An 18,614-nucleotide genomic window follows, 5' to 3' on the forward strand; every position below is an offset into this window, starting at 1 on the left:
GGTCAAGCTTAGTGAAAATTACATGGGTTTCGAATGTACAGCGTGAGATTTATGAACGCACCTTGCCAGGGCATCCCTGCATAGGTTCCTGACCAGATTTTGGGGACTTACGATAATATATGTCGCATGGGGGCGCTGCTAGCACAAAAACGAGCACACGAACCCTCACTTTTAATTGTTTTTCTGGAATTAGTAAGCCTTCTTCTACAATTTGGTCAAGTTTCATGAAAATGACATGGGTTTTGAATGTACAGCACAAGTTTTATGAACCCACCCTGTCAGAGTATCCCTGTATATAGGTTCCTGACCAGAGTTTGGGGGCTTACGATAACATATGTCATTTGGGGGCGCTGCTAGCACAAAAACGAGCACATGAACCCCCACTTTTTATTGTTTTTCTGGAATTAGTAAGCCGCCTTCTACAATTTAGTCAATTTTCATGAAAATAACATGGGTTTTGAATGTACAGCATAAGTTTTATGAACCCACCCTGTCAGGGTATCCCTGCATAGGTGCATGACCAGATTTTGGGGACTTACGATGATATATACTACTCAAAAAAAGTTAAGGACCACTTTTTAACGTACATAAAGATGTAGAGACTAAAGACAGAAAATGCATTTGAATCCACATTTGTACCACTTCACAATGGGCCCACTTTTCAGGATATGCAATAATGCGAGAGACATCATGCAACAACTGAAACCACCCATGTGTGAAATTGTTACAGGGTGTTTGAGGAGATTCAAGACAGCCATATTCGGGTATTTCTAGAAATACAACACCCGGTTTGAAAATTGTATACACACATTAAAAGTGGTCCTTAACTTTTTTTGAGTAGTGTATGTCGCATGGGGGCGCTGCTAGCACAACGAGCCCATGAACCGGCGGTCAACCCCCAATTTTTATTGTTTTTCTGGAATTAGTAAGCCTCCTTCTACAATTTGGTCAAGTTTTGTGAAAATGACATGGGATTTGAATGTACAGCATAAGTTTCATGAACCTTGTCGTTTAGCTCACCCCTAACAGAAAACGTTGATGGGAAGGATTTGAGAGATTTCGGTGTTTTCTGCCGCATGAGGGCGCTACTTGCTCAAGAATGAGAGTGTAAATCCTAACTTTAAAACCTTTTCCTCGTTTTGGGTACCCTTTTCTGCAATTCTTGCAAATTTGGAGAAAATAATGTGGATTTTGAAAGAATTATGGGGATTTAACCCTATTTTAACTGGGGGGGGGGGTCAATTTGACCCCCCCCTCGACATTTTGCGCCGCGATTCCGCAACGCGCAAAGATTTTGCCGCGTCATTTCATGACTTTTTTCTTTGAAGTCTCCTGCACATTTTGAGACCAAATTTGCGATGTCCGGGTACACCGTTCTGAAGTTACGTAATGTTTTGCGCATGCATGTCAACCCGAAAATGGCTCAAATTCATGATATCGTGTGCAAATCCAATGCAAATTGTGTTTTTTGGTTAAATTGATATAAATTAGATTATTTCAACTTTTAACCATTGAAATTAATCAATTTTAATGTAGGTAAGCTTGAAAAAGTGCCTGCAACAAATTTTGGCCAAAAAACAATAGAAAACAAAAGGTCAAAAAAACAATGAAATACATAAGAAATTCACAAAACAATAAAAAACAAAAGAAACTGATTTTTATTGTGCTATTTTTTTTACAAGAAAATTGTTCAATGTGTCTTGAGGAACTCCTACACAAAAATTTAGCAATCATTCAGTCGTTTTAATGGAGTTATAGGTGAAAATATTATTTCATGCGTAAATTTGCATAATTAATTTACTAAAAATAGAAAATCAAAATTTTTCTTTTGTATGACCATGTAATCTTGTAGTTGACATGTTAAGGCAAAATTTTGTGGCGATCGCGCGATCAGCGGCCGAGATCTGAAGGGGGGTCAATTTGACCCCCCCAGTAAAAACTAAAAACTAAAAAGCCCAGTTAGAATAGGGTTAAGTTTGTCATCGCAGATTTTGTTGCCAATCATGGTCTTGATCCTGTAACGCTATCATTTTGGTACAGGATGGCAGATTAGTCATATTCTTCAAAGTCCCATAGAAGAAAAACAAGCACATGAACCTATGGTTTTATTTACATATTTGGGCTTCGGATGGGTCAAAGTTACGGTATGGAAAGTTTGAAGAAAATGACATGGACTTCACTTTAACTGAGGAACGTCCTTAACCCTAACCAGGCCGGGCTTTTTTGGGTGTTCTGTGGCCGGGGAGGGGTTGATTCAACCCCCCCCCTGAGATCTCGGCTGTCGATCGTGCAATCGCCATGAAATTTGGCACGTGCATTACCTGTGCCGTAATCTACCAAGCTATACAAAAAGAAATGGAAATTTTCGTCATAATGATTAATTATGCTAATATATGCATAAAATCATACATTTTGCTCTAAATCAGAAATTAAAGCTCCTAGAATCCTAATTTTTGATGAAAAAATTCTTTGTAGCATTCCTAACAATGTACATGAAAAAAAAATTTGGTATCAAAATCAATTTCTTATGTATTTTATTGTTTTATGAATTTCTTATGTATTTCATTGTTTTTTCGACCTTTTGTTTTATCATTTTTTTTTCGCAAAATTTATGACAGAACCTATATCAAGCATAATTATGCTAAAATTAAATAGTTTCAGCCTATAAAAGTGAAAATAATCATATCTTTATGAATAAGAAGAGAAAACTCCATTTGCATAGACTTTATACACAAAATCACGTTTTTGAGCCATTTTCGGTCTGACAGGCATGTATAAAACGTTATGCAGCGTCGTAACGGTATGCACGATTTTCGCGAAAATGGTGTCAAAAGATGTGCGAGACTTGAAAGTAAAAAGTCAGCGAACGGTGCGGTCAAAAAATTTCGCGCGGCGGAGTAGTGGTGAAAAATGTCGAGGGGGGGGGTTGATTCAACCCCCCCCCCGGCCTTTTTAGGGTTAAATGAAAGTCACAAATATATGCCGACTCCCGATGAAGCAATCATAATGCCAGGTTGATCAGATAGATCAAAGCTCTTTAACTGTGGCAGCAGTGTTGCATAGAACTTGGAATGTTGAAAAAGGTTAAACTGATGAGTAAATACAATGACCCTAAGCATTGCATGCATACATTGTATACTGGCAAATGTTATATTTGAATGTATGTGATTGATTGAGATTAATCTTCTGCACTGTCTAATGAGCTCATATAAACTAATGAGGCAGTATTATGCAAAGACATGATTTTGGAGTAGACTTCCACGTTCCACGCTCCTGAATTTGTGAAATTCAGTATGAGAGTGCATTGATCGGAAAGACACTATATCTGGTAAGTTCGTATTTTGTAAACACTTTTGACTAGATTTTTATTTGGAATAAGATCAGTCTTCACCTGGTTCAACGAGGCAAACGTCTCTCACAAAAAGAAGCATTGTACAGCACATCAGTGGGTGTGTGCAGCTGGTCTATCATGGCTCTGGGAGCGTCGACAGCACAACTGGCCAGAGAGCAACGAGTCACGGCTGGGTATTTCCTGTTGTTGTCATTTTGAAAAGGGCACCTAGTTTTCTAGTTTTCAGTATGTGTGTCTGTCCTTTTAAAGGACAAGTTCACCTTCATAGACATGTGGGTTGAGTGAATGCAGCAATATTAGTAGAGCACATCAGAGAGAGTTTGAGGAAAATCGGACAATGCGTTCAAAAGTTATGAATTTTTGAAGTTTCTGCTCAGTCACGGCTGGATGAGAAGACTACAATAGCTTGTGATGTCACATGTGTGCAACGATATAAAGAAAGAGTAAAAAAATTTAACATATTTTCACTTTTTTTCGCATAACAAAAGAATACTCCACTTCTCTCGTTCAGAAGGCAGGAGGAATAATATTACCCTTAACATACGTCAGTAACAAGTCAAAGAAATGTGCACTTTATTCAAAAAGTAAAGTTTTGTGAAATTCTCTTTTTATTTTCCTTTATCGTTGTACGCATGTGAAATCATATACTGTAGTAGTCTTCTCATCCAGCAGTGACTGCGCAGATACTTTAAAAATTCATAACTTTTGAAAACGGATTGTCCGATTTTCCCCAAACTTTCACTGATGTGCTCTACTAATATTGTTGCATTCACTCAATCCATATGTATATGAAGGTGGACTTGTCCTTTAACCCGTTGAGGACAATTTGATTTTGCTACAACAAGCATTTCCCATAGACGCTTTTGCCCGAGTATACTAGGGACTCGTCCTCAACGGGTTAAGTGGTTTATGGCTGAAAAGTAGAACCATGGAAATGTACGTATTGGTAGAAATTCTATTCCTGGGACATGATGGCTTACCATAAGCAGGCCTGCCTGCCATAGGGTTAGGTTGGAACAAACTGACATTGCCTGATGAATTCTCTCCTGTTTGACGCCCTCTTGTGGCTAAAGCTGGGAAGTCCGCGCTGTCAAGGTTGAGCGACGAGTCATTTGCTATAAGAGGTTTAAAAGTATATAAACAATTTAGTAAACCAATTCATGTAAGACTTTGGACAAGCAATTAACTGGTGACATTCCAGGGGGCTTTTTGTCAGATATATAACGTCGCTGGGGTGACAAGACCATGTATCTGCAATTTTGGTGAAAATGACTTTTTTGTATTTAAAAAATGGTCAAATAATGGGTTAAGTGGTGTCCTGTCTAAATCCCCACTGTCTTACCCCAAAAATGAAGCCACCACAGCATGTCAAAGGAAAGGCTATCCCATTCGCTATAGTGCTTTGGCCGCCATGTTTTTTGGCTCTCCTGAACATTTGACATTTTGGAGATACGAGGTCTTGTTGCCCCAGCAACGATATATATATATATATATATATATATATATATATATATATATATATATATATATATATATATATATATATATATGTATATATATATATATGTATATACATATATACATATATACATATATATATATATATATATAGATACATATATATATATATATATATATATAATATGTATATTTGACACACTGCATATATCTTAAATGGATGGTACAGTATCCGTGGAGCTGAGGATTTGGCTTTTAAAGGGGAAGTCCGGACGATTATCAGCCGTTTCCCGTGTAAAGAACAATATTTCATGAACCTATTACCCTTTTCCCAACAAGAAAAGACCATCAGATACATTTACTATGATTTTTTTTAAAAATAAGGTAATTCTTCATGTTAGAATCCGTCGTGAGCAGCCCTTCGTACTATCTGTCCCAGTATGCATTGCGCGTGACGTCACAGAATCACTTTCCTCAGTAGAGCACCACGAGCGCAGCCCAGCTACGCATCGATCTCCCATTGCACTGCTGACTGCGGCGCGGTATCTGCATGCCTGCCGAGGTCTGCCTAGTTGGCGATACCGCAGGAGTCCGTAAACTGTTTTAGGAGTGCTGTTGCCAAATGCTGATTTCTCAAATCAGTCTGTCAATTTCAGAATTATTGCCTCTCTTGTTGTCCGAGACTGTTGAGTATGTCTGACGGTGGTAAATTACGACAGTATAAACTTGAACCGCGGAAGAAACGCCAGCGCCAGCTTCATAATAGTACTGCCGCCGCCGGTAACTGCGATCAGCAGCCCCATACACATAGCGTAATGGGACTGCGTACTGTAGCATTCAGAATCATGATCGGGTAGTATCGCAGATAAATATCAACTTAAAATCGAAATATTTCTTCAATTTGAGGACTTAACAGTAAAGTTAAAGTATTGACAACAGGCTCTGGGCAACGTTTGGTTCTGCCAATAGTCCTTTTCTGTTCAAATTGATGACTTAATGTGACTCGGTCCAGAGGAACCTTGGAGAGCTACACTGAATTATTGACGGCCAGCACAGGCGCACACACAAAGAGATATCTCTGCGCACAGTAACACATCTCCGGTTATGCGTGCGCTGGCCGTCAATTCAGTGAAGCTCTCCCAGGTTCCTCTCGACTGAGTCACATGAAGTCATTAATTCGAACAGAAAGGGACTATCGGCAGAACCAAACGTTGCCCGAAGCCTGTTGTCAATACTTTAACTTCACTGGGAAGTCTTCAAATTAAAGAAATTTTTTGATTTTAAGTTGATATTTATCCGCGATACTACCTTATCATGATCCTGAATGCTACAGTGCGCAGCCCCATTACGCTATGCATATGGGGCTGCTGGTTGCAGTTACGCCGCCGATCGCGATGGGGAATACTGCATCGAGTAGTATTTGTAAGTTTTGACGACAAACTTGTCAATTAATATATTGGAGAGCCATCTTGCACACCTTTCCCGCTCATTTTCTGGGTTCGGAATGGCAAAAAACTCTTCTTCTGGCCATCACCCGGTTTATTAGAACACCAAAACGCTTCACACATCGGCATTTTCGAAGTGAGGCAATAGGATCATGTCGCGTGCATCCGCTGCGTGGCCGGAACCACGCGGAACGCTACTGCTTGCTCGGCCCGCATCACCGTTGCTCAAGCAGGGCTCCCCGAGCCAGCTGACGCTCCAAACAAAAAGCAATGTGGGGCTAATACGTCACGCCGTCACGTGATCTTTCTCGCCGGCGTACAGAAATTGAACAGTTACGATTCAAAATTAGTGATGCTTAAAAATCGATTGTGACGAGTTGGGAGGGTATTTTTCAATGAAACTTAGTCATTGTGGTCCTTGATTTATGTAGATCATGGTGAAATTTATTCAAAATCGTCCGGACTTCTCCTTTAACTTTTTGCGAGATATCAAGTAACCACTTATGAAATGGTACAGAGCATGCTATTCTAAGAGGAATTCAAAGTTTATTTGATGAAAATTGGTTTTGGAATGGCCGAGACATCCAAAAACAAAGTAAAACAAAGCGATTGTAATAAAGTGTGGGTCCCACATTTTATTAGTATTACTTACTTTTTGGGTATCTCGGCCATTCCATAACCAATTTTCATCAAATAAACATTGAATTCCTCTTGGAATAACATGCTCTTTCATATTTCAAATGAGGTTTCTCATGATCTCACTCAAAAATGTTAAAAACCTGAAGTTAGGTCTCAACCAAAACGATATGAGCCCTTTAACCCCTTGAGGACGGGCTGATTTTGCTACAAAATGCATTTACCATAGACACCTGCCCGAGTATACTTGGGACTCACCCTTAATGGGTTAAGCTCCTAAAATCCTTGCATCTGATTGGCTGAGAGCAAATTTGTCTGAAAAAACATCTGACAAATGCTTGCTTGATAAAATGCCCCCCAGACCTTTGGGCCTTTAGGCTCAACTTCCACATGTGATTTGTGCTAGAAACCAGCTCTGTGCACCCAAACACAAGACGTAAATAAGGAGAGATTTGCTGTTACATGTATATCCCTCACTTTCTGGAATATTCTTAACCCAACAATATCACTAAACTGCCTTCATTGGATATTTAAAGCTTTGGTCACAACCAATGTATGTTTTTACATGTGCATGTCCGCAAGAGTTGTGGGGCTGTGAGCCTATATTTGTGAATAAGTGTGATTGTAGCAGGTGCACACCCAATTTACCCCCTACGTACAGTATGTCCTTTGTGTGGGCCTGCCCAGACCTCTTGCAACCTCCACAGAAAATATTTTAGTATTTCTTGTCCAAACTCACACACTGACTGTGCAATGCACGTACAGGTACCTCTGCTGTGCGGCAAGTACGGCTTGGTGTGATGTTTGCAAGATGTGTTTATGTTGCCAGTACAATTACATTGCAATACATGGTTATAAGACGCACTTGCGTGCCTGATCAAGAAAAACTGCACCAAAATCTATTCTTCTGAATGACACAATGTGTTCGTGATTTTTGAGTGCAGTCCTGTCATCTGCCTGTCATCTTCTTCATTTCTTCACTTCATTTCCAAATGTCAGACCCAAAATTGCTCAAAAACATGAATTCTTGTACAATTTCAATGCAAACTGTGCTAACAGTCAAATTTCATAAAAGCATGATAATTTTTTTTTAATACTATTTTTTTTTTTTTGGGGGGGGGGTTATTGATTAAAATCAATAAATGGCACATTTTCATGTTCGGAACGATGACGCGGACAAATTTCAGCGAAAAAAACAATGACAAACAAAAAGTTGAAAAAACAAAGAGATGCAAAAGAAAAAAAAAAACAATACAATATGTAAGAAATTTTTCTGATGGCACAATTTTTTTCATCTACATATGCTGAGGACACTAGAAATAATATTTACACAAAAAATGTGCCTGTTTTGAGCTTTATTTAGTGATTCATAGCAAAAAATCTGATATTCATGCATCATTATGCATAAGTTAGCATAATTTGGCATAAATGATAAATTTTTGAAAAATCAACTTTACAGATTGTTAGATTACATCACAGGCAAAGTGTGTGCTAATTTTCGTTGCAATTGCATGGTCAACAGCCCAGATATCTCCCCCCCCCCCCCCCCAGCTCTATCATCTACTGAAATTAGCAATCTATAATGTTTGGAACAATTGTATTCTTTATCTGGTATGTGTTTGTTGTTTGTTTGCCATTTCTTCTCTGTTGTCATGTTTGAACATTCTACCTTTTCATTTTTTTTGAAGGGCCATGAGCACAGAAAAGTGGACCTTGTGTGCTATACAAGTAGCCACAATTATCATTATCATTATTAGTATTGAAACATTTCTTGACCAGTCCTTATGAATATTCAAATGAGCGGTTTGATGATGTCCCGCCTTCACCATTTTTTATGAATCTTATACATCAATTCGGAAAAAAATTATGTTTTTAGCTAAAACAGGTGAAAGCACATTTCCATACCAAGATATATCACAGGTAACATTTGTTCTTTTTTTTTTTTTAATTTTGGGTGGTTTTAAGCCAACTTTTATATTTCTACAGCTGAAATACAAGATTTTTTACATTTTATGTATATGAAATGAATGAGATATTGTGAGAGCATTACATCATACACTTGATTATTTTATTTCATAATGACTGTTCAAATAGTATTTTCTGAAAAATCCTGAAATTACAGAATGTCATTACTTCCTTATTTAATATCGTTATTTCCTCATTTCTTATCCGATTTTAATCACTCACCATTACCATAGCCACCAAAGTTGCCAAGTAATGCACTCTGCTGCCCCCCAAAGCTGGCTTGCCGGTTGAATGCGCCCATCCCAGTTGAGTTGGGTGTGATGCCACTGGAAAAACATGCATCAGACAAACCATATTACAGCTATATATGGCAAGCTCAGAAAGTAATGGCAAATTATTACGAGGTACCATCGGGAACATAAATAAGCCTATGCTGCCAGATGAGCAAATGTTTTATAAAACACGAGACCCATGGGTCTAGCAGTCACCTGAGCATTGGTCTTCGCCTTAATGGCACTTCATCAGAGGCAAACTATTTCAATATCTTGAGATTTGGGGGTTGCTGCAGACCTACTAGGCAACATCCTCCTGATATTGGGTATTTGGCACCTGTCGAGGGGCTATAATTGGGGGTCACCACCATCATTTGTACAGACTATGATCCCCTCCCCCACTGATGATTCCAGCTAAGTTTGGTCAAAATCCAGCCACTGGTTTTTATCAAGGATTGTCCATCTAAGGTCTTTGAGGCCGGGGGTAACCTAAGGGGGGTAAAGGCGCCCATTTGTAAAAAATAGCAATTCCATGTCTCTAGAAACTATAACTGTAGAGATGGTAAGAATTGACGATGTAATTTTGAGAAGAAAAAAATGTAAAATTTGTCCTTAATTTGTTCTCCCTCCTTCCCCCATTACGTACGTCCCTGGATCTGCTGTGAAGAAACTACATGCACCAATAAACTCATAGTATCAATTTTGCTGTATTACTTTTGGTTTTACAGAATTGCTTAGAGTTCATTTTAAAAAAGAACTGTAGGTTATGGTACCAGTACCTGATGGCTTCGATCGATGGATGTGATAGGTCACATTCCATTGAAAAAAAAAAAAATATTACCATAGCCATGCATTTTCCAACATAATTCAGGCCCAGAGGAAGGGTGCCCCCAGATCTGACATCAGCAAGCTTAAAACTACATTCATCAATGTACTTACTATAATAGCACTTTAGTGAAAATATCATTTCTGGATCAAGGGAAGATTTTTTTTTTTCTTAACAATACTGTAAGTTTGGGGTTTTGGGCCCCCTGCCCCATCCCATCCCTAGGGTGGATTTTGTGCCCATTGGAACAATCTATTCTAATCTATTACCCTAGGGTTGGGTGTTTGGTGAAAAGCCAGAATAGGGTTTTCAGGAAGATGCTAAAAATGTGAAAATTTGGCTCCAATTTGCCCCCACCCACCCCAAAGGGGGTACCGCTGGATCTGCCATGAACAAACTTGAAACTTCACTCGTAAACATACTTACTTATAGCATTTACAGTAGCTCTATCATTTCTGGTTTCAGAGAAGAAGATCTTTGTAAAGAGTCTCTCATTAAGGAATTCTGGGCCCTCTGAGGGCCCCCAAGTGGAACACTGTTCCCATTGTTTATTCTAGCCCACTTGCACAAATACCTGCCAAGTTCCTTGAAAATTTTTCTGTGCATTTTCAAGCAGATGAAAATGTGACAACTGGGCCCCAATTTGGTCCCAGGCCCTGAGGAAGGTCCCCCGGCACTAACCTAACTTTATCACTTCTGGTACTAGGGTAGATTTTTAGATACCTTAATTTCAGGGATTTGGGAGCCCCACTGCTTTGCCATTTGCTAACCTTCCTATTACTCTGGATTGCTGCTGGGCTGTAGAATACCGGCACTAACCTAACTTTATCACTTCTGGTACTAGGGTAGATATTTAGATTCCTTAATTTCAGGGATTTGGGAGCCCCATCGCTTTGCCATTTGCTAACCTTCCTATTACTCTGGATTGCTGCTGGGCTGTAGAATGCTTCTGCTGCATAGGTAGAATACTTGGCGATGTCCTGTTATGGCTCATGTTCAACAGTCCCCTGAGAATACAAGACAGAGACAATTTCTTTTTCTTAGCTGGAAGCACAATTCAGAAGTATATTGATTAATTTGAAAGATGTTTTGCAAGGCAATACACAAAGAATACATTTTGTACATTAGTAATATCACATTGTGTGTAATGTCATCGGTATCACTACAACTGCAATCATCATCACCTATTCTAAACAATGCCATTTTGACAAAATTATTACAAAGAGCTATGGGGGCATATTTATATCATCTCTAAGACATATCTTATCTTGAGGCACTTGCCCTTATGCTGCGGTCATACCTTTGCGTACTCAACCAACGTATTGCCCAAACACAAATGCAGTCATACCCAACAAAGGACAATGAAACATGCTCTCTACGTACTCTGTGCCCAGATGAGCGCACAGGCCTGTGCCCAGATGAGCGCACAGGCCTGTGCTAGTTGCTAGCTAGTTTTAAAATTGTTGAAACTATCACAAGTAAGTGTAAATGCTTACAAGTGAATACGAGTGGCAACCAGTGAATGCGAGCAATAGTGAGCAATGAGCGAGAGGCTTAGCACAGGTATAGGCAATCATGACACAAGGCAAGTGCCAAAATGTGTCTCGCCCATTCGTGTAGAAGAAATTAATGTTCTTCTAGCTCTCGGAAATTCATTGACCCCACCTCTGAGCTTTGATCTTGTGGTGACCTTCAACTCCCCAAGGGACATTTACCATCCAAGTTTTGTCACAAAAGGACATATGGATCAAAAATTATGAACCATAATCAAAACGTGCCGTAAAAACTTAACTTTGGGCCCTAAAAGTTTGTTGCCCCTGTCTGTGACCTTTGACCTTGTGATGAACTTTAACTCCCAAAGGGACTGCTACCATCCAAGTTTGGTCACAAACGGACAAAGGGATCAAAAGTTATGGGCCATACTCAAAACGTGCCGTACAAACTTAACATTGGGCCCTAATACTTCGCTGACCCCTGTCTGTGACGTTTGACCTTGTGGTAACCTCCAACTACCCAAGGGACATCTACCATCCAAGTTTGGTCACAAACAGACATACACATCAAAAGTTATGAGCCATAATCGAAACGCGCCATAAAAACTTAACATTGGGCCCTAAAGTTCATTGACCCCTGCCTGTGACCTTTGACCTTGAGGTGACCTTCATGTTTGGTAAAATGTGTAACTTTGCATAACCACTTTTCCCTCCAAGTTTGATTGAAATTGAAGTCCTCAGTAGAGAGTTATTCAAGTTTTTGTAGCATTACGGACGGACGATGGACGGACGGACGCCCCAGGCGATCTCTTAAAGGGAAGCAGTCCTGAGATTTTCATTGTAATGATAATCAAGAAGAGTATAAAACATAACCTTTCACCAGTTTATACGCGTGGAAATGAAAAACTGTCTCCGTACGCGATTTTTGAAAAATAATTCCTGCAAGCGATCGTGTAAGAGCCGGCAAAAAGATGGTACGTCATGCATGCCCTACTCACCAAGTTGACAGCTGTGCCTCTAAAAACCAATTCAAGTGTTGAAATGATTAGTTGCAATTTTATCATATAATGTGAAAGTTTGTGGTTTTATTATTTCAAACAAAATATTTCAAGCTTAGATATATATAATTCATGAAAAATTGATATTGTTAACATAAATTTATATGTATTTTTAAACCAAATATACAATGAACTTGACATCAAATAGGCACGGTCCTTTTCTAGCTTCCGTCCGTGTTGCATACTTCTTAGCGTAGAAACCACTCTCGCGCGCGAATTCTTACCATACTAATGTACACAGTACTCCGTCTAGCTGATTTTGCCGAAGATAACCTGTGCATGAGAGAGTCGAATTCTTCAAAGAAAATATTGTTTGTATCTCAATATTTCTGTAAGTAGTCAGATATCGCCTTTCCTCGAAAAAAAAAACTATGACGTGAGCCGGGAAGGGTAAACACAGGGGGTCGTAGGGATATGATTTCGCTCCACTTTGCCGTGTATGTCCAGTCGGCACTGGCAGCAGCTAGCTCAGTGGCACTGTACTGCAGTCCAACCCCGGCTGCAGCCTCACAGTAAATGAAACATAGCTAGCCACTTTCCTTACCTCTCTACGCTTTTTTCCCTCGGTTCTCTTTGAAGTCGATGCTCGAGGTGTTTCTGTTTTATAACTCATGTGAGCAAATGGTCGGGATTGTATCTGGCTTCAGGAGTTTTCTCGGTTTATAACCAAGGGCCACAGCCTGCCGGTCCACGTAAAAACATCGCTTCTCAAATGGTCCACGCACAGGTAGGTCACAACACGATATTGAGATTTTGTAGGCCCTAAGTTTCTTATGTTCGGCATCGTTGTACTGAGATTTCCCAGCTATACAGCTCACCTTTCACGATACTTTTGTGGGTCTGGGACGGAAAAAAGGATTTTCCTGGGAAATTTTCTGCACGATTCCAGCAAAACTACTGATGTAAGATAGCCTGACCAGACGACGCTGAATGCGGTCGCCCCTATAGTGTACTACAATGCAGGCCTGTAGCTGTGTAGAACGGTGTCTACCTACAATCTGGGGGGCATTTCATGAAGGAACTTGTCGGATAAAATATCTGACAAGTCAGTTATATCCGACAAGTTTTGAGAAATTCTTTAGTCTGATTGGATGATTTCTCTGAACTTGTCGGATATAATTGACTTGTCAGACATTTTATCCGACAAGTTCCTTCATGAAATGCCCCCTACGTACTAGAACTTGCATGAGCGGCGACAGGGCTGCAGCTGCGCTTGTGATAGACTGGAAAAGTGTGAAGGGCAAACCGCGTACACATACGGGGTATCTACCGTAGATCTAGTTGTACCGTCCACACATGTACTGTGCGAATGTAATACACAATACATACACACACACACACACACACACACACACACACACACACACACACACACACAACGTAGAAACAATGTCAAATACTACCAGTAGTAGCCACCGACGTCTTCATGCATCCGGCTAACTAGGGAGCGTACGGATAACGAGCAGAACACGGCTGGGAAGAGTTGTGCCTCGGTGACGTCTGACTCTCCGTCAGGACTTGCTCATTAGCATATTCACCATGCAGATTCACACTTTTTCAACCAAAATTTACGAGCTTATTTGGTGATTTGAAAGTTTGTTTTCGGTGAAAGTAGTTCATTGGAGGTACCAACAACAACATATTCTTTTAAATTTCGTGAGGACTGCTTCCCTTTAAAGGTAGGGGATACCTTTCACAGAACTCCCAAAATGCAGCAAAACATTAAAAATGAACCTCAGGGGACTTGTTTAGGCCACTGCTTAGAAATTTGAAAGTCAACAGTTATCTACAATTTGAATAATGCACAAAACTCAACTACTCAGTAGTTCTGTGTGTCAGCCACACTTAAGCCTTTTTGTTGCAGTCTTCTGTATTTTTTATCTATAAACACAAATCTAAAAGTATAAGAGCTGATGTAATAACATATAGAGTGTGTGGCAAGAATGTATATATATAGAAATGTTTGTAAGTTTTGATGAACTTTATTCACAAAATATACATGATGGACACACATGCAGTGCATGGGTCTGCAAAGGTAGCCTAGTAATGTACTGGAATTTACGGTGAGCCCCGAAAAGAATTCAATTCAAAATCTAACGGTCAATAAAAATGTACTAAATGTTACCTTCCACTTTCAATACTTTATGGGAGTTTCTAAAATGATACTCTCTTCAACATACCACTGTGTTTATACAACTCTTCATTTAAGGCATGCAAATGGGATTCCCTACCTTTAAGGGCCGTTCACACTGGAGCGGTTTTGCGGCAGCGGCAGCGGTGTGCCGCAAAAATCACTCACGTGTTGTCCATGTACAACCGTTCACACTGGAGCGGTAGCGGCGACTTTTCAGAGCGGCAACCGCAAGCGGTTTTCTCGAATTGCTCCGCTGAGCGATTTTTCTAGTCTGCCGCTGCGGCGAGGTTGCTATTGACCAATCATAATAGAGCTAGTTTGTGACGTTTTAATGTGGGTGGGGTCATAAACTATAGCTTGAAAATAAGAGTCTCGCGGAGGTACAACACGTCGATCGAAGAGCTGAACGAAGACCTCCAGAAAAGACAACTTCTGTACAATAAACTCAATTATGTTCACAAAAACACTCCTGAGGAAAATATCGAATTGGAGACCATTGGTGATGAAATCGGGCTAACAGGTAGGTTGCTCGTTTGGTTTTCTCAAGGTTTTGCCATTTGTTTCGACCCATGACAGCGGTCACTCTCTTGCAGAGGCTTCATTGCAGATTGTAACTTGCCATGTATTTTGCCATAGATGCATACTCGCCAGCGAAAGAAAGCAGTCTATCAATATCACAGTCCCATATACGCTTATCTATGTCTGATATAGTATTCTGCCAACATGGTACTGAAGCCTTGAAGTCTAGAGTAGATCTTGAACTACTAGGTCCATGGGAGGGAAAGAGTTCCTTATGTCCCCCCCCCCCCCACTAGTTTGCGCAAGATAGATTGATTACTGTTTTTTTTGTTTGTTTTTTTTTTTACTAACAATGAACTAAATAAAGGTTATGCCATTTATGGGAAGACTTCCTTTTGACTTGAGACATAACCCTGGCTGGCATGGCCTTTGGTATTTAGTTTATTATTGGTGAAGAGGAGTAGGTACCCTAGTAATTTGTTTTGTGCAAGTTGGTGGGGGGGGGGGACATAAGGAACTCCAAGTTTCCCATAGGAGCACTCCTACTGTCCGACTAGATTCTAGTCCCACACCTACTAATGACCAGTGATGTATGGGGTCCATAGATGGGAAGGGCTTCCCATAAATGGACCACATATGGTCGATTGTATACCAGTAGGCAGGCGGTAGGGCCAAGATCCTCACATAAAAAAAAAAAAAAGGTTACTAGTACTAGGCCTAGTACGTAGGCGTAGACAACCTATTTATAATATGCTTCTCAGTAGACTAGACACTCTTACGTTAGATTTATTTGATATCATAGAGTATTTTTGAATTATTTCTAATAGATCTAAATCTAAAATAATGTAGGCCCTAGGGAAAATTTTGGAATTAAAGTAATTCATAAGTAAAGATTTGGTGTAAATTACAGGAATGATATACGGCAAATAAATTCAAATAACAACAACAACAACAAAAACAGCTAGCCTCTGAGTCTAGGCCTCATACTCTGATAGTACTGTTAACATTATACATAGTTCTAGACTCTAGTCTAGAGTTTCTAGACCTAGGCCCTAAAAGGTATTACGTTCCGGGTATTGACTCTGCCTCTATCGAGACTATACTAAAAATAGGCCTAGATCTAGGTCACGTACTACGTAGGTGTTTTTGTACTGCCATACTGCCACTGCACTGGTATAAATGCATACACATAACCACAACTTTGTCCAGTGGCATGGCAAAGACTATACAGTGAAACCCCGTTATAACGAGTTCGGTTATAACGAGGAACCGCTTGTAACGAGGTGATCGCGTCGGTCCCGTTTTCCTTTGCGTGTAAACCTATGGCAGAACGAATCGGTTATAACGAGTTCGGTTATAGCGAGATTCCGGTTATAACGAGGACAATTTCGGTGCATCATGATAAAGAAAAACATAAGCAATTTGATCGGATATAACGAGGTTCCATTTCTTGTCTAAATTGTCGCTTTCAAACACGCGACAAACGAAACATTGAAAACCGAGTTCACGCTATCCACGTCTTTTTCCCGTTTTGCAGAGAACCGCTCCTTCCATATTTTCTTCTAAACCACTCAATAAAGACACAGGAATGTCTTCCGATGTTCCTACTGAATTATCAATCAATCATTCGATTTTCTTTTTCACGAGATACGCGTGCGTGATATTAGGTCAGACCACAGCGCAACGAGAAAAAAAAAAGGATAACGCATTCAAAAACTTTTCATGTAGCGACACTTGTGGCCAAAAATGGACAATTGCATGGAATGCGTGTGCAACTCATCATTATATCCTTTCCATTTTTAGTTCCGACGTCCAGTTCTTTTGCTGGTTAGCAAATATGTGTGCGGATGATTAAAGCCGAAATAATTAATGAAATCATCGCGATGCCGCCAGGTAACAGTATTAATAGCGTAAAAATTGTTGAATAACGCATGTTAACCTGCTTAATCGGTGTTCAGAAAAAGAAAAAAAAACGCATTTATTAGTTTGAATAGATCTGAATTTGGTCATTATCATTTAACAAAATGAGTATGTATGATTAAAGCCGACATAATTAATGAAATCACCGCGATCCCGCCGGGTGACGGTAGCGTAAAAATAGTTGAATAACGCATGTTAACATACTTAATCGGTGTTTTCCTTAAGAAACAAACTCATTTATTAGTTTGAATAGATCTGGATTTGTTCATTCTCATTTAACAAATGATAATTTGAATACGAGTGTGTATGATTGAAGCCGAAATGATTAGTGATATCATCTTGATCTCGCCGGGTGACAGTAGCGAAAAAGATAGTTGAATAACGCATATAAACATACCGGTATTTAATCGGTGTTCGGAAACTTAGAGAAAGAAACGCATTTAACAGTTCAAGAACAGAATCGATGTACAAAAGGCGAACAGATTTTCGGAAGAAAATAAAGAACGCATTTTTAATCCCTTCGGGCGCAACGATCATACGTTGTATAAAATCACAGCCGAAATGATTCATGAAATTATCGAATTCCTGCTGGGCACCAACAGCGTAATACCTCGCAAGTTAACGGTAAACAACGCATGTATGTTACATCTGAAATCATCGCGATCTCGCCAGACGACAGTAGCGTAAAAAATGTTGAATGACGCATGTTAACCTAAATCAGAAAAAGAAACAAACGTATTTATTGAATAGATCTGGGTCTGTTCATTATCACAATTTTAACACTGCATTTCACAATGAAGATTTTTCATTCTTTCAGAATGGTCTACCATGCAGGTACAGATTTACGTAAAAAGGATCGCAACCTTCCACATTCAATCCTGTCGCATATTTTTAAAGAACGGATGTACAAAACGCGAAGAGATTTTCGGAAGAAAATAAAGAACGCATTTTTAATCCCTTCGGGCGCAACGATCATACATTGTATAAGATTACAGCCGAAATGATTCATGAAATCATCTCATTCCCGCTAGGCACCAACAGCATAAAAATACCTCGCAAGTTACGGTAAACAAGGCCTGTATGTTACTCTATTTGCGCTGGTGTTTAGAAAAACTTCACAAACAAGAATTATTACACTAAAAATTTAACTCATTTCAGCCCCTATATATACTTTTTCGTCTAATTCACAAATAATTCCCCTTTATGATAATGATCCATAATTGTGTAATAACAACGCAAAGGATGTTCTTAAATTTCATTGATGGGTATATGATGTCGTGGTAATGTTTTTCTTTGTTTTTGATGCGTACAGATATAACGAGGTACCGGTTATAACGAGGTAATATCGCCGGTCCCACGGACCTCGTTATAACGGGGTTTCACTGTATTTACTTGAATTTACTCGCATTCAGTCTTGCATCATCAGACAGGCAGTGAAGTAGGACTGATTTATCTTGTTAGAAAGTGAATCAAATCCTCTCAGGCTGAGTCTGACCAAGTTAAAGGTAATGTTTTAAAATCACTTTAACTGTAACT

The 18,614-nt window shown here is 39.6% G+C and overlaps 1 protein-coding gene across 1 annotated transcript in view; it reads right to left on the minus strand.

Annotated features, from left to right (window-relative positions):
- LOC140229206 (CCR4-NOT transcription complex subunit 2-like) overlaps window positions 1-18,614 on the minus strand; it is a 164,838-nt gene that overhangs the window by 64,494 nt on the left and 81,730 nt on the right. The window contains exons 7-9 of the mRNA XM_072309475.1: window positions 10,863-10,961; window positions 9,079-9,182; window positions 4,333-4,467 (exon numbers count right to left, since the gene is read on the minus strand). Of these exons, the coding sequence (XP_072165576.1) occupies window positions 4,333-4,467; window positions 9,079-9,182; window positions 10,863-10,961 (338 nt within the window). The remainder of the gene's footprint in view (window positions 1-4,332; window positions 4,468-9,078; window positions 9,183-10,862; window positions 10,962-18,614) is intronic.

The sequence above is a fragment of the Diadema setosum genome, chromosome 5, assembly GCF_964275005.1.
Source record: "Diadema setosum chromosome 5, eeDiaSeto1, whole genome shotgun sequence".
NCBI lineage: Eukaryota > Metazoa > Echinodermata > Echinoidea > Diadematoida > Diadematidae > Diadema > Diadema setosum.